The 16,630-nt window shown below is 42.9% G+C and overlaps 2 protein-coding genes across 14 annotated transcripts in view; both read left to right on the top strand.

The window, feature by feature from the left end:
• Positions 1-3,995, top strand: part of RELCH (RAB11 binding and LisH domain, coiled-coil and HEAT repeat containing) — a 108,806-nt gene extending 104,811 nt beyond the window's left edge. For 8 of the 11 annotated variants that reach the window (XM_081562252.1, XM_081562251.1, XM_081562253.1 and 5 more), the window contains one exon: positions 2,282-3,995. In XM_081562252.1, the coding sequence (XP_081418378.1) occupies positions 2,282-2,402 (121 nt within the window). In that variant the 3' untranslated portion in view covers positions 2,403-3,995. Of the gene's footprint in view, positions 1-623; positions 844-2,281 lie in introns of those variants that run through there. The other 3 variants (XR_014074731.1, XR_014074729.1, XR_014074730.1) reach the window with 2 other exon arrangements.
• An 11,542-nt stretch (positions 3,996-15,537) lies between these two features.
• TNFRSF11A (TNF receptor superfamily member 11a) overlaps positions 15,538-16,630 on the top strand; it is a 62,748-nt gene continuing 61,655 nt past the window's right edge. For all 3 annotated transcript variants that reach the window (XM_081562270.1, XM_081562274.1, XM_081562272.1), the window contains exon 1: positions 15,538-15,707. In XM_081562270.1, the coding sequence (XP_081418396.1) occupies positions 15,633-15,707 (75 nt within the window). In that variant the 5' untranslated portion in view covers positions 15,538-15,632. The remainder of the gene's footprint in view (positions 15,708-16,630) is intronic.

Consider the following 16,630-nt stretch of genomic DNA (forward strand, 5'->3'; position numbering starts at 1 on the left):
CTGGGATTTAAAACTTGGCTAGACACCAAAGAAGAGATATTTAAGTTGAGAATAGTTCAAACAGTTAGACTAGGCAAACATGACTCAAGGGAGTCGAGGAGTTAATCAGTGATGGTTGGTTTTAAACACACACCCACACAAGAATCAGACTGCTGTTTCTTGAATGCCGTGCGTATTATCTTGGAGGTAGTGAGTGGTCACTGAAGATTTTGAGAAGGGGTGTGATATAAAGAAGTGATTATTTAAGTGGTGAGTAACTAATACAAGAAGACCAGATCCAAGATTGTTGGAATAATCCAGTTGTAAAGTATTGGCATTAGAAATAAAAGTAAACAATAGAGATGTTGTAAAGTCACAAGATTTGATGATAGTTTGAGAGCCATCGTATTCACTGCTAGGAAGAGAGGAAAATGATAGAACCACTGGCAAGGAAAGAAATAAAAATGGGGTTGTTTTTGTTGAGTCACTAAATTGTGTCTGATTCTTTGCAACCCCATGGACTGCAGCACACCAGGCTTGCCCGTCCTTCACCATCTCCCTGAGTTTGCTCAGATTCATGTCCATTGAGTCGGTGATGCCATCCAACCATCTCATCCTCTGTCGCCCCCTTCTTCTGCCCTCAGTCTTTTCCAGCATCATGGTGTTTTCCAATGAATTGGTTCTTCACATCAGGTGGCCAAAGTATTGGAGCTCTGGGAAGTTATTTCTAAAGTTAGGGTCTGAAAAAAATGCTTGGGACATTGGCTTTATCTAGTATACAAGTTGATGATTCTGGCCCTCAGCAGAGTGTTGTGTTTCAATAAATATTTTGGAGTCATCCCATGGAGATTTATTTGAAACATACAGAATGAGTATGTCTTGTAATTGAAGAACTAGAGTCAGATACTGAGCCTGGTGGAGGATTACTTCGTGGGAAGGGGAAACCAGCAAGAGAGGAGTGGTCAGAGACTCGCGGACTCAGCAGGTGGAGGTGCTGGTGGAAGAGCAAGAGGAAGAGGAGGGTTTCAAGATGTGGGTCAGGCGCTGAACTGAGGGGCTCACCGTGCGCACCTTTAAGGACACTCAGAAGCAGAAGTCCTTGGTAGGAGCACTTCCTCCACGTGTAGATGTGACAGGCATCTGTTGCGCTCCTGTACCTGGCTCGCCACTCATTTGTCTCTGACAGAGTCAGACATATTCTCTGACTTAGACCTCGAGGTATTTTGCAGTAACAGTTGCAAACTGCATTTTTCAGAGGAGGAAACTGAATCAGAGTGATTTAAAGCATCTTGGCCAAAGTCACAAAGCCAGTAAGCTGGACTCCTGAAATCTATTTCTTACAGAAAAATTGTTGAATCACTGAAAAATGTCCCTGATGGATACTTTGTTCAGTAGTATGATGTATCAGCAGTCTTCAGTAGTCATTTAGATTGTGCTTACTCCCTACACAGAAGGTTGGCTAAAGAGAAGAAGATTTGACATGGTTGGTCGATGGGTTACATTTCTTCCCCCCACGCCCCCCACACACAGGAATACATCACAGGGTTGTTACCGGCACAGTATAAGACCTCAGGGTGGCTTTGTTGACTCAGTTGTGAAAATAGGAATAATATCTATCTTCCAGGGTTGCTATAAGAATTAATGAAGTAATGCTAACAATAAGCAGAATAACTAACACTCACACCTGTTATTGCATGCCTGGCACTGCTAATAAGCACTTTATACTCATCGGGGAGCCGAGTGTTAGTCTCTCAGTCATATCCAACTCTTTGCAACCCCATAAACTGTAGCCCACCAGGCTCTTCTGTCCATGGACTTTTCCAGGCAGGAATACTGCAGTGGGTTGCTCCTCCCTTCTCCAGGGGATCTCCCTGTCCCAGGGATGGAACCCGGGTCTCCTGCATTGCAGGCAGATTGTTTACCAGCTGAGCCACCAGGGAAGCCCTTATAATCCTTGAATAGCCCTATGAGGTAGGTACTAGAATTATGTTCATTTAATAGATGAGGAAACAGAGATTAAATAACTTGCCCAAAGTCACACAGCTCGTAATGACAGCACTGAGATTCAGTCTCATTCCAGACTTGCTCCTAGTCACTCACCACACTGCTTCCTTTCAAGAAATGATTAACACAAAAGCCACTAACCTACTACGGCACCAAAAAGCGCTCCTCCACAAGTGTTAGTTTCCCTTTTGTGATACCAGTTCAGAATGTATTTCTTAATGTCCTATTACTAAAGACTTGAAAAAGATAATTTTCATTTTCTAATTGCTTTATACGAATTTCAAAATCTTTTTCCTAGCTCAATGTCAATTGCTGCAAGCTTAGTGAGTGAAGATACGAAGACCAAGTTCTTGAACAAAATGGGCCAGTTGACAACATCAGGTGCCATGCTGGCCAATGTGTTTCAGAGAAAGAAGTAAGAGCGGGAAGGAAGCCCCCCGTAAACACTAAGATGGACCTCAAGCAGACTGGTTCCTTGTACTTGAAGTACTTGCCTTTTTTATTTCTTTGTTTTTTGTTCTTGCATTATAATTTTATCTTAACCTCCAAAGATTCTTGCACTGCTTTTGATTATTGCTGTGTATCTGTTAATTTTGGAGCTCCAACTGTGGTGATGAAAAAAACTGAGCTGATAGTCTGTACCAAGTCTCCCTCTATGTTCTTGTCTTTCAGAATATTTTTTTTTTATATAATATATATATATAGTGAAGAGGTTTTTTTTTTTTAATTTTTGGATGGGATATTAGCAAATACTTGTATGATACACTAAGCTATTACAATGGTACTTAAAATAATGTAAATTTGAAGTCATTGTTATAAAGTAATAAAAATGGAGATTACTTAAGTATTTAAATTATGAAAGAATGATGCAGACTTTTTATTGTTTCTTAACTGACTAGGAAGAGCCACCAGCATTACTCTGTGCCTTTTGGACTTCAGTTTGTGTGTCTGTAGGAATCGTGTGCGTTCCACCCTCACACAGTATTTATAATACTGTGATGAATCTGAATTACAGATCCTACAGTCGGTAGATAATACTGTAACTTGCAACATTTCAGCACTCTCATGAATATTCTTTAAGTGCTTTTTAAATCTCCCCGTCACTTATATGAACCTAATGGACTTCCCTGAGGAAGGAGAGCACATAACGCGTGGGGAGTGGTAACCAAGGCGACGTTTACAAACTGCTGTGTAGTAAAGACTCAACTAAATCTAAGTGAGAAGAGCTAGTAATTGTGACTTTTTTTTTTCCCAAGAAATACAGAAGAAAGTATGGTTCGGATCTAAAAGTTAATGCTTATTTACATAAAACATTCTATTTAAGGTGTTAAATTTTCTGATGAATTTTAATTTCAGAGGTTATCTTTTCATCCTGTGTGTTACAGAGAGGTACAGAAAAGTTCAGGACATTTGGGGGCTGCTTTTTTCCCTCTAAACAAAAAATGACATTGGCTTACTTACTGTTGGTCACAGTCATCACCTTGTCCCTTAAGTCAGTGACTGTTCTTGTGTTTGATATAGATCACATAGAGTCTTAAGGCGGTGTACAGTGCCACTGGAGTTTGACAATTGTCAAGTAACACAACTTGAAGTAGAAAAGCGTGATCCTGGACATAGAAGGGAGGTGGTTGGTTTAAGGGTTTAACGTGAGGCCTTTTTGAAAAATGCATATTTTGGTAAAGCGAATTCTCTTTTGAGCACAGCTGATACACATGGGTGATTGTCCTGTTTGTTGTATAAACTGGTTTTAATACACTTGGAATATAGTTGGATTACATTCACTTCCTGGGCAAAGCTAGCTTACCACACATTCAACCTTATAAAAAGTAAGTTGCCATAGGCAGAGCCATTTAAAAAGTTTATTCTGAAACTATTTCTTTAAACTACAGTGAAATAATTGTTAGCTAGTCTATGGAAACTGTTGGATTCTAGGCATTCCTGAGAAAGTGAAAGTGGCTTCCTTTCATGTCAAAAATGTTGATCTACTATAAATAAAATGTTTTTGCATACTTCTTTTGGTTTTGATTTTGGCTATGTGTATTTATTTTCATTTTGAAACACTATATCCTCCAGCCAAGCAAAATGAAATGAGAAACTGTATATTCACTTAAATATATTTTAATTTAGGAATATAATCTCTATAAATTACCTCTTTTAGTTTACTTTTATTTAAAAAGCATTGTGTTGTATAAAATGAAAACATTTCTGAGATGATTTAAAGAAAAAATGTTTAAATTCTCATTTGCTTTGAACTACAGTAACATTAGTATGCTTGTTACCTGATGAATAAATATAATGTATTTTTAATGTGATAAGTTTTATTAATTTGTCAATCCATTTATCCAAATGCTAACAGGTTTTCATGAAAGGCACCACCCAGCAAGATACGCAGTGTGTTTCGAGTCCCTCTTAATATGCTATTAAACATCTTAATGTCAGTAAGACTTTACATTTATTTTCACATGGCTTTCTATTGTAAAATATAGATTCTTTAATGACAAGACAGACACTAATCATGAAACTGGGTGTGTTCTTCCAAAACAAGCTGGAAAACTCCCATCCCCTCTCTTTTTAAACAGAGATAAAAATGATACATATAAAAGCAAAGTTTGCAAAGTAATGAAAAGTTCATTTGAAATTATGCTTCAAAGCAAGCCAGAGACTAAAATTTTTCGGAAATCCACAAGAGTTGTACTTAACAATTTTGCTGTATTAAGCTGAGAACGATGCTTGAGTGGTAACATCACTCTATGTATATACCTCTATACATAGTATCCTTGATCTTCATCTGTTGGCATCAGCACCCCTTTTGAGAGATTACTTGCTAAACATCAGATTAACTTACAAGCTGAATGAAATTGTGAGTAATGTAAGTAGTTTTAATGGGGTATCGGTTCAGCTGCTGTCAAGCTTCCTTCCCTTATAGGAAAAGAAAGGTTCACATAAACAGTCGCTGAGCTAAACTCAGTTTGGGGACATGAAGTCAGTGTGTATGGAGTTGTCTTTTCACAAACTTGATTTTTAAGATAAACTATTTTAGGCCATTATTTGACCTTTGAGAACGTAACTTTGTCTAGACCCACCTTGTGGATTTTTGAACAGTGATAGCCAACTGCAGCTAACATTTTGTACTGATTACAAGTTCTTAACTATTTTTTGTGTAAATAATGTATATTTATTTTAAGAGATTTGTAATTGGTTACTCTGATTCCTCAAATTCTTCAGATTGCCCAGGTAACTATATTCCAACTTTATTTTAGTTGTTAACTCTTACAAGCAAACTGAAATAAATTTAGCCTTTCATATGAGTAGACGTGTTTGAGAACTTTAACTTTACAGTGTACTTCATTTGGTTACTATTTTATTTCAGTATATTTAAAAAATAATAGGTTAAAGATATATGTTACTAATAAAAAATAATAAATGTATCTGGTATCTGCAAATCGGCGAAATAATTGGATTTTAGACATAAGAATGCTCTGTTTACATTTCATCTAGCCTTCACCTAATATTCTTTTCATAGAGCCATTATATGCTGCTCGTTGATCAGAATTGTATAGTCTTATACATTTTGAACTCAGCAAAGTATCTGACTGTTTCTCTTAACATCTTTATTTATTTCCAAGGTAAAATATATGGATAAATAAAAGCACAAATAAAGCACTGTGCCCATGTGCACATGGCCTAAAAAGCTCGACAGAGCTTGTATTCATATCTCTGGCTCTGAGCAGCCCATTTATCAACAAACCTTACCACGTTTTCTAAGCCATTTGTAAATGTAGTAGAACCATCCCTTTCTAAAGATTATAAAGTCATTCACTACTCAACATGTGTAGTATTTATGGAGTACCTGTGTTGTGCTCGCGGAGAAGGCAATGGCATCCCACTCCAGTACTCTTGCCTGGAGAATCCCAGGGATGGAGGAGCCTGGTAGGCTGCCGTCTCTGGGGTCGCACAGAGTCGGACACGACTGAAGTGACTTAGCAGCAGCAGCAGCAGCATGTTGTGCTAGGCACGGGAGGCAATGAATAAGGCCAACATAGAACAGAGCTTGCAGCCAGGCAAGGTTGAGAGGGAAGGACTGAGGAAGACTTACCTTAATTAGGATGAGTACTTTGGAAGGCCTCCGTAAGGTGACGTTGTACCTGAAAATTAGGAAGCCTGGGCTTTACCTATGTGAAAACAGGAAGAGAAAAAAGAGCAATATGTGCACAGGCCTCGGTGTGTTTAGTGAATTGGAAAAAGAAGACCAGAGTGACTCCAGCATCTTGGATGTGACGGGGCATCAACAGGTGAAACTGGAGAGGGGCATAGCCAGATCCCACAGGTCCCGTCCCTGGGTCGGGAAGATCCCCTGAAGTAGGAAGTGGCACCCCACTCCAGTACTCTTGCCTGGAAAATTCCATGCATGGGGGAGCCTGGTAGGCTACAGTCCATGGGGTCGCAAAGAGTTGGACACGACTGACTGACTTCACTTACTTTCTTTCACATAGTTGAAGTAGTAGGCTGACTTGATCCAGTTTACACTGTGGTTAGACAGGCTTTGTAAGAAAGCTTTGGGAAAAGGCAGGAGTAGAGGCTGCAGGGGCTGCCCCAGTGGCACTAGTGGTAAAGAAGTCACCTGCCAATGCAAGAAACGTAAGAGATAACGGTTCAGTCCCTGGGTCAGGAAGATCCCCTGGAGGAGGGCATGGCAACCCACTCCGGTATCCTTGCTTGGAGAATTCCATGGACAGAGAAGCCTGGTGGGCTACAGTCCATGGGGTCGCAAAGAGTCGGACACGCCTGAAGCAACTTAGCAAGCATACAGAGGCTGCAGGCAGAAGCTAAGGCAATGTCTAAGCAAGAGACGATGGCAGCCTGGACAAAAATGGAGGGGAGAGGGCAGACCTGAGATAAATTTGGGACGTAATATTGGCATGACAGGCTGGGTATGAAGCGTGAGGGAAAAAGAAAAGTCAAAGATGTCACTGAGATGTTTGGCTGGATTAACTGAATAAATAATGAGTGATAACGACAGTAAGGAAATTTTAGGAGTGAATCTACAGTTTGAATTGAGATGTGCCAGAATTGAGATATGTGAGAGGTACCTGTCTCGAGGGCAAGTGAGAAGTTAGTTATCCAAGTCTGGGTCTCAACAGAGGTCAAGGTTGAAAATACAGATTGTGGAGTTGTTGATATTTGACTAAAGCCATGAAACTAAACGAGATGGCCTGGGGAGAGAGTAACCGTGGAGGAGACCCAAATCTGAAGCCTGAGACACTCCCATATCTGGAAATTCAGTAGAGCAGGAGGAAGTACTCAAAGACTGAAGGGAAGTGAGGCTGGAGAGAAACCAAGAAAGGGTGGTTTCTTGGAAGCAAAGAACACCCCAAGGAGCACCGGTGGCCCCTTAGCAGTCAGTAGGAGGCTGGATCTAAGATCGGCAGAAGATTAAAGCCTGCTGACGTCAATAGTAATCTCAGTGGGCCGGTGGAAATAGGAGCCTGATTGCAGACGGTGAAGGGAGACAGGGACAAGAGGTGCTGGCTCTTTCAGGAAACGTTGCCATAAAGGGGAGCAGAAGCCCTGGTATCCAGCAAGGAACGTGAGGTCCAGGAGAGGTGTTGAGGGAAGTTTTGTAACAAGAGAAATTAGATCTCTACATGGGCTGCTGAGAGTAAGTCAGTAAACAGAACGGTGATGCAACAGCAGCCGCAGGCACTGACTGAGACGGTGAGGTCTGGAAGGCGAGAGGGGGTGTGGGTCAGAACACAAATGCATCCTGACCTCCTCCGTAACTGGAGAGAATAGATGCACTGGGGATGATTTGGTAGATTTAGTGGCGGGAAGGTTTGGGGTTTTCCATCTCTTCTCGGTAAAGTATGAAGTAAAGATATTAGTGTGGCTGGCATGTGGAAAGTTTTGGAGGTTTGAGGAAAAAGAAGGTAGAAATGGTTGTCTACAAGAATGGCAGAGTGTTATGGATAGAATTGTTAAATTGCCAAGCAATTGTGAGAGCTGATTTCAGAAGAGTAATTATGAATTTAAAGAAAGGCAGTTAACACAATTGTGGTTTGTTTTTTTTTCTTCCAGACAAAATTAGCTGTTCAGAACAGATGTGAAGTATACACACAATAAAGTATAACCAGGTCTGAGTTTTTCCAGATGCATAAGATGAGGAGAAAAGACAAGGATGTTAAACCTCTTGCAAAGAAATTATTATCGTGATGGACCCATAGAATTGAACTGGGAAAGAGGGGGAAACAATCGGATGGATGGGCTTAAATAAAGTCAACAATATGTAAGTGAGCTGGAAAGAGCTTCCTTTGAGAGTAGAAGTGAAAAGCAAATACTATACCTGTTCTGCGTCCAGCCTTTAAGGTACAGAGGTTTGTGGAAACCAAATGGAAAAGCCTCCACTCTGAAGAATAGCAGTGAAGGTGATGTTTTAGGGGTGATGGTGGTTTAGTCCCTAAGTCGCATCTGACTCTTGCAACCCCATGGACTGTAGACCGCCAGACTCCTCTGTCCATGGGGTTTTCCAGGCAAGAACACTGGATTGGGTGGCCATTTCCTCCTCCAGAGGGTCTTCCCAACCCAGGGATAGAACCCAGGTCTCCTACGTTGCAGGCGGTGTCTTTACCAAGGGGTAGTCAGGATTCAATTAGTGTAAGATGAGTCCAAGAGAAGAGGCTGAGGATGTAGATGAGAAATCTGAAGACGGACCTTGAGTTCCCATGTGCCCAGAGGGAAGGGTTGGAGATTAAGATTTTTCTCTGACATCTGCTGTGTGAACCTGGTCAAGCTCCTGGAGGTGAAAACAAACAGAGTAGGGACCTCTCTCTGACTGGGGTCCCTGGAGTCTGTGACTCTTAGACTTGTCCTCTCTGGGACTCCAGCAGTTGATCAACTACAGTTCTAGTGTTCTCACCCCTGCCTTGGTTCCCACAGAGGTTATAGCTTGTGAGTTTTCTGCTCTGATATTTGCCTGTCAGTGTCTCCAGTTTGGGGGGCAGTGGTATGCCGTGGGACCTCCCTTCTCTTAAATGGATTTAGGAAGAGTTACTGATTTCCTGGTGGCTCAGTCAGTAAAGAATCCGCCTGCAGTGCAAGAGACTAGGGTTCGATCTCTGGGTCAGGAAGATCCTCTGGAGAAGGAACTGGCAACCCACTCCAGTATCATTGCCTGGGAAATCCCATGGACAGAGGGGCCTGGCAGGCTACAGTCCATGGGGCCGGGAGAGTCGGACATGACTTGACGACTAAAGCATTGATTGTTCAGCTTTTCACTCATCAGGACAGAGTGGCGACTTCAAGCTCCCTACATGTGGAACTGGAAACAGGAAGCAGCACAGATTTTTTTTTTTTTAATGCAAAACACAGAAAAGAGGGTAAAAGTCACTTGGGGCAGAAGGGAAGAGAGAGACTGGGCAGAAATGTTATTTGAAGAGAGAATGGACAGAAAAAATTTTAAGCTGACAAAAAACATCAAGAAAGGCAATGAGTTATAAACAGGATCGAGTCAAAACTAAGCCTACCCTAGAGTAAACCTGCTGGAGACCAAATACAAAGAGAAAATCTTAAAAGCAGCAACTGTAAGGCTGATAGTTGGCATATCAACAGAAAGCAAAGCAATTATGTTTTTAAATGCCAAAGGAAAATAACTGCCACCCTACAACTTCATATGAAGGCAAATTAAGGTATTTTTAGACACTCTTCCCCTAGAAAAAAACCCCCCAAAACAGAATTTGTTACCAGAAGACTCACACCAAAGAAAAACCCAAGAAAGTTATTCAAGCAAAAGTAATCCTAGGTAGCATCTTACAGATGCAAAAAGGAATATGGAGCAAAAAAAGGGTAAACAGGGACTTCCCTGGCAGTCCAGTGTCCAGGACTCTGCACTCCCAGTGCAGGGGACCTGGGTTCGAGCCCTGCTCAGGGGAGTAGATCCCACACGCCCCAACTAAGAATGAGCAGGCCCCACCCAAGACCCGGTACAGCCAAATGTTTGGTTTTTTTTAAGAAGGTAACTGAAAAATATAAAATGTTAAAGATGCAAGCAATGTGCTTTTAAAAGAAACCATAGGTTAAGGAAGGTATGACAAAATTAGAAAACATTTTTATTAAATAATGGGAAATACGAAACTAGTGAGATAAAATTAAAGCCATGCTTACAGGGAGCTGTACATATAGCTTTAAATACATAAATGAGAAAAGAAGGCTTAAGGTCAATTAACATTCATTTTAAGAAGTTTGAAAAGAACCATGAAGCAGGAGAATCAATAAAGATCAGAAATTAATGAAACAGAAAACTCAAACATACCATAAGGAAGATGAAGAAAGATAAAAATTTGATTCTAATTAATTGAACTAATAAATCTGATTAAACCCCAGCAAGACTTACCAAGAAAACGAGAAGGCATGAATAAATTACCACGTGTTGTTCAGTCGCTCAGTCGTGTCCAACTCTGCGACCCCATGGACTGCAGCACGCCAGGCCTCCCTGCCCATCACCACTCCCAGAGCTTACTCAAGCTCATGTCCATCGAGTCAGTGATGCCATCCAACCATCTCATCCTCTGTCGTCCCCTTCTCCTCCTGCCTTCAATCTTTCCCAGTATCAGTGTCTTTTCCAGGGAGTCAGCTCTTCACATCAGGTGGCCAAAGTATTGGAGTTTCAGCTTCAGTCCTTCCAATGAATATTCAGGACTGATTTCCTTCAGGACAGACTGGTTGGATCTCCTTGCTGTCCAAGGGACTCTCAGGAATTTTTCCAACACCACAGTTCAAAAGCATCAGTTCTTCGGCAGTCAGCCTTCTTTATGGTCCAACTCGCACATCCATACATGAGTACTGGAAAAACCATAGCTATGACTAGACGGACCTTTGTCAGCAAGGTAATGTCTCTGCTTTTTAATACACTGTTTAATACACTTGCTTCCAAGGAGCAAGTGTCTTTTAATTTCATGGCTGCAGTCACCATCTGCAGTGCTTCTGGAGCCCAAAAAAATAAAATCTCTCACTGTTTCCACTGTTTCCCCATCTATTTGCCATGAAGTGATGGGACCAGATGCCATGATCTTAGTTTTCTGAATGTTGAGTTTTAAGCCAACTTTCTCACTCTCCTTCACCTTCATCAAGAGGCTCTCTAGTTCCTCTTCTCTTTCTGCCATTACCAGTATTAGAAACTAAAAAGAAGAAATCTTTACAAACAATACATTAAAAATATAATGAGATTTTATAAATGACTGTACACCAACGAAGTTAAAAGATTAGATGGAATGAACATACTTCTATTTAAAAACACACACACACACTTCTTACCAAAACCAACACAAAAAAGAAACAGAGACTCTCTGAAGCTCATGTCCATTAAATACAGTGAACTTGTCATTTAAAACCATGCCGTAAAGAAACCTCAATGCCCAGATGGTTTTATGGGTGAATTCTACCAAATATTTAAGGAAAAAATAATACCATATTATACACCTTTTCGAAGGTCTTCCATATACCTCAGTCTTGTCCAGCAAAACAGTGACACCAAAACTTGACAAGACCCATTTCAGGAAGGGTATGACAGGCCAATCTCGGTCGCAAACATGGATATGAGATTTCCTCATGTCATTATGGGATAGTATTCCCCCTTGATTTATCTGTGAGTGAACACTGATTTATCAAGGTTTACTTTTGTTTAAAAAGTGTTTTATAGGTGAGATGACAGCAAGAGCAAACAGACTAAATAATAAAAACATTTGTATTTACTAGTAAGCTTTAACTGAAAGATTTATAAAGTCTTATATTTACTTAATAACTTTACTTTTTATGTATTTGCTTTAGCTCTGTGCCCAGTAATTATTTTCTATCACCACATGAAAAAAATTACATAAGCTGATTAATTCTCATTCTTGTGGACATTTATAAGCATTTTATTAACAAGATTGTATCTATTTCCTGGTGCCTAGTAAAGACCATTAAAATATAATACTATTGATTTAATACTTACAAACCATTCACCTGAAGCAAAAATGACAGCCATATTTTAATTCACCTTTTTGATTCTGGAAACTTAAAAAGTTCTTGCAGAAGTGGGGAGTAGTGAGGATTTCCAGGGTTAGTTGCACATTATCCATGTAAAATAGTTTTCAAATAAAGCTATGATTCCTTTATTTTTCTCCCCAGTACAAATAAAACAATTCACCATTGGCTTATTACTCTGTAAAAATTGGAAATGTTGAATAAATGTTAAAAAATCTATTGTTTAAAATGAATTTTGCATTTATTACATATAACCAAAATTTAATTATACATGTGCTTATAAATGGACTTATAAAAATAATAAATAACACTCTGTAAATAATGAGAAATCTCTTAGGTTGTAGTGCAAGCATTCTTCACTTAATAGGGAAAAATAGTATTTGATTTAACTTCCATGTTTCTCATAATAACACTATTTATATAGCAAAGATGATGTCCTCAAGCTCATTTTAATGGATCTTGTTAATAACAAATGTATTCTACATTAATCTCTTTAAAATATTTGAATTATTTGAGTGATCTGTAAATATAGAAACAGAGTCTTTAAAAGTAATTATTTTTTCAGTTAAACTTGTTTTAGTAGATTTAATATGCTAACCCGGGCATTCTGTTGTTTAGAATACTTCCAAAACCAGCACACTCACCTCTGGGACTTTCCAAGCAGAAGTTTTAAGTCCCCTAATCTTTTTTGAAAAAAGAAGGGGTTGATGTTGGAAATATGCCAGGAGTAAGCCTTGGTATTTCTCATGAAGTGCCACAGTGAATGTGCCCTCTCCCACAAGTCAGTTCCTTTTATCAAAATCAGAATCTCACACACAGCCATTTCCAGAAAGTCTGTCTCCACATTCAAGACAACAATAGGCCAGATAAATATTTTTTTAATCTGTAATTTTGTACAATTCCTATACTTCATCTGGAGTTTTAACCTCTATTTACCAAGTTTACATACCTGTCAGTTAAAGTACAAAAGTACTTTTTCCTCAGTGTAAACAGCTTAGGAACATCAAAAGTTAAAATGAGTAGTTTCTACTTTTCCTTTTACAACTCACCTGATGCTAATATTTGGTGCTTAGACCTAAATGTCCATGAACAGATAAATGGAGAAAGCAAGTGTGACACACACACCACGGAATAACACCCCGCTGTGCAAAGAATGAAATGTCATTTGCAACAACATGGATGAACTCAGAATTACCACACTAAGTGAGGTAAGTTAGCTTAATATGTGGAATCTTAAAATGAAAAAGGTGAACTTATTTAGAAAAGAGAAACAGACTTACAGGCATAGAAAACAAACTTACAGTTACCAACGAGAAAAGGGCGGAAGGGATAAATCTGGAGTATGAGATCAACAGATATACACCCACTGTATTTAAAATAGGTGAACAACAAGGATTTATGGTATAGCACTATCAGTATCTTGTAATAACCTGTAACTGAAAAAAGTCTGGAAAAAGAATAAATATAACTGAATCACTTTACTATATATCTAACACAGTATTACTATATAAACTAACACAGTATTGTAAATCACCTATAGTTCAGTTTTTTAAAACCTGGGAAAAAATTGGTGCTTAGTAATAAGACATACTCCAGAGCCAGGCAGCCAAAGTTTGAATCCCAGCTCTGTCCCTTATTGCAGATGACCCTAGAGTAAGTTATTAACCTCTATGTCTCAATTTCCTCATCTGTAGGAAGGGTATAGTATTCGTTGCAAAGCTGTTGCAAGGATTAATGAATTTGTAAGTGTAAATATGCTATTAGTATTTTCTAGTGTTGTCTCTCCAGAAACTTCCTTTGCTTAAGTAAGTAAAATCATGTTTTTTATTATTTTTTACAGACATGGGACAATATCACTCTGCAACTAGCTTTTTCTACTATGATATGGAATTGCTTTGCCAAAGGATATTTGCACTGTTAATTTTTTTTAACCAACACTACAGATTGCTTTCCAAAAAGCACAAAAGTAACTGGGCAGTGTGCCCATCAGGCTGCTCAGGAGGGAGTCACAAGGTAAAGCAACCAGCATGAGTGCAGCAGCACAAGGCGGGAGGGGAGACTGGAAGTGCGCTGCTGTGAGGTTCTCACCGGACACCTAAAGTGGCGGAATGTCATCTGGAGGTGGACTGTGAGGTCACAGAGTCATATTGTAAACCCAGAACTAAAGAAAAAACAAACAAGAGGTATATAAAATAAGCTACCAATGGAGAAAAAAACATAACCCTAAAAATACTCAAGCCATCCAAAAGAAAGTAAGAAAAAAATGCACAAAGATGGAACAAATAGAAAACAAATAGCCGGACTTAAATTTTGCCATATTTATAATCACATCGAAGTGAAGTGTTAGTAACTCAGTCGTGTCCAACTCTTCACGACTGTAGCCCACCAGACTCCTCTGTCCATGGGACTCTCCAGGCAGGAATACTGGAGCGGGTAGTCATACGCTTCTCCAGGGGATCTTCCCCACCCAGAGTTCGAACCTGGGTCTCCTGCATTGCAGGTGGATTCTTTACCGTCTAACCCCCTTATCAGCTATGTGATTTGCAAATATTTTCTCCCATCAGGTTGTTGAGGCCTCAAGGCAACCCACTCCAGTATTCTTGCCTGGAGAATTCCACGGACAGAGGAGGCTGGCGGGCTACAGTCCATGGGGTCACAAAGATTGGACACGACTGAAGCGACTTAGCACAAGCACCCAAGTGGGAAGGGCTTGGAGGGCTGTCTCTGACACTTCTGACACGAGTGTCTGACACTCTGACACGAGCGTCTCTGACACTTCTGACACGAGTGTCTCTGACACTCTGACACGACTGTCTGACACTTCTTCTCCGAGAGCTTGACCCTGGCTCTGCTGTCAGCCACAGGCCGCTTTTTCTTTTCTTTGGCGGAGGCGCGCCGCTGGTGGGGTCTTAGCCAACTCATCTGAAAAGATCCTGATGCTGGGAAAGATTGAAGGCGGGAGGAGAAGGGGATGACAGAGGATGAGACGGTTGGATGGCATCACCCACTCGATGGGCTGAGCTTGAGCAAGCTCTGGGAGTTGGTGACGGACAGAGGAACCTGACGGGCTGCAGTCCATGGGGTCGCAAAGAGTCGGACACGACTGAGCGATGGGACTGAACTGAACTGAGCTGAGTTTCCCCCGAGGGGACTGAACCCGCGCCCTCGGCGGTGATCGCGAGGAGTTCTCCGCGTGACCCTTGGTCGCGGGCCATTCGCTTCGGGAGGTCCCGGCCTTGGAAGCCTGAGCGCGGGGTGGGGGCGCTCGCGGGGCGGACCGGGGCCACCGGGCAACCTTCTTTCCGGGGAGTCTGCCCCCGACGGTCCCGGGATGCGGGCCGCAGTGTCTGCGGGAGCCTCCCAAAGGCAGGAGCTCCGCAGGGGCGCCGCCGAGAGCCCCCCAGATTACCCCCAGCCTTCCAGCGCGCGGGACACGGGCACCGCCCCCCGAGTCCGGGCCCCGCACCGGGCGCTGCCGGAGGAGGGCGCAGCGCGGGCGGGGAGGGTGCCCGGGGGCAGGGCGGGGCGGGACGGGGCGGGGCGGGCGGACCCAAGGCCCCGGGCGGCCGCGCGGGCTGCAGAGGCCGCAGAGCCGGCCGCCGAGCGGGCCGCCGTCCCCCGCCCTCCGCGCCATGGCCCCGCGCGCCCGGCGGCGCCGCCCGCTGCCCTCGTCGCTGGCGCTGCTGGCGCTGCTCGGCCGGCTGCAGGTAAGGAGGCCGCCCGCCCCTCCGCGCCCCGCGCCCCGGCTCCTTGCGCGCCCGCCCGCGCGCGGTGCCTTCGCGGGGCCGGGGGGCTCCGAGACCCGCACGGAGCCGGGGAGCTGAGGATTTGGGGGGGAAAGCGGCGGGGGGTGCGGTCGGATGGTGGGAGGAGGGAACCGGGAGCGGCAGGGATGCTGGGGTGCAGAACGGGGAGCTGCAGGACCCCGGCACCCGAACGCGGACGCCTCCAAAAGCCCCACGTAGGGGCGGGCGTCGGTGATGGAGCGTCTAGAGGGGCCCCCGCGCGATCGCTGCCGCGGAGACACTGGCGTAGACACGGCCCCTTCCCCTGCGGACGGACTGGAGAGAAAACTTCAGAACCGCAGGCAGCGCCCACGTTAAGCAACCGTCCTAAGTAGGATTCTCCTTTCGGGCCGTTCTGAGCCCCGGGTCCTTGCCTCTACCTGCGCCTCGCACCGTCTCCCCACCTCCGCTTGGCGGCTGCCGAAGGTGGCCTGACTGACGCTCGCCCCGCTGGGGTGTCCAGAGCGCGCACTGAGACAGGTTTCGGAAAAGAATCCGTCTGCAGCGCAGGAGACCCTTCCAGAGTTCCATCCCCGGGTCTGGAAGATCCCCTGGAGAAGGGAATGGCAACCCACTCCAGCATTCTTGCCTGGAGAATCCCACGGACAGAGGAGATTTTTTTCTGAAAAAGGAAATCAGAAAAAAAGAAAGAAAATCAGATTACTTTCTTACGTTCCCCTCTTTCCGTAAGTCTCCCTTCTCCCCTCGGATTCCACCGCCCCCCACCCCACTCCCCCGAACCTGCGAACAGTTTAAGATCCACCGGCTCAGGTTTAGGGCCAGAATGACATAGAATCACTTCTCAGAACCCCTGTGATGACGTTGGGGCAAAATAGTATTCACAG

The sequence above is a fragment of the Giraffa tippelskirchi genome, chromosome 14, assembly GCF_054371585.1.
Source record: "Giraffa tippelskirchi isolate mGirTip1 chromosome 14, T2T-mGirTip1v1.2.pri, whole genome shotgun sequence".
Classification (NCBI taxonomy): Eukaryota; Metazoa; Chordata; class Mammalia; order Artiodactyla; family Giraffidae; genus Giraffa; species Giraffa tippelskirchi.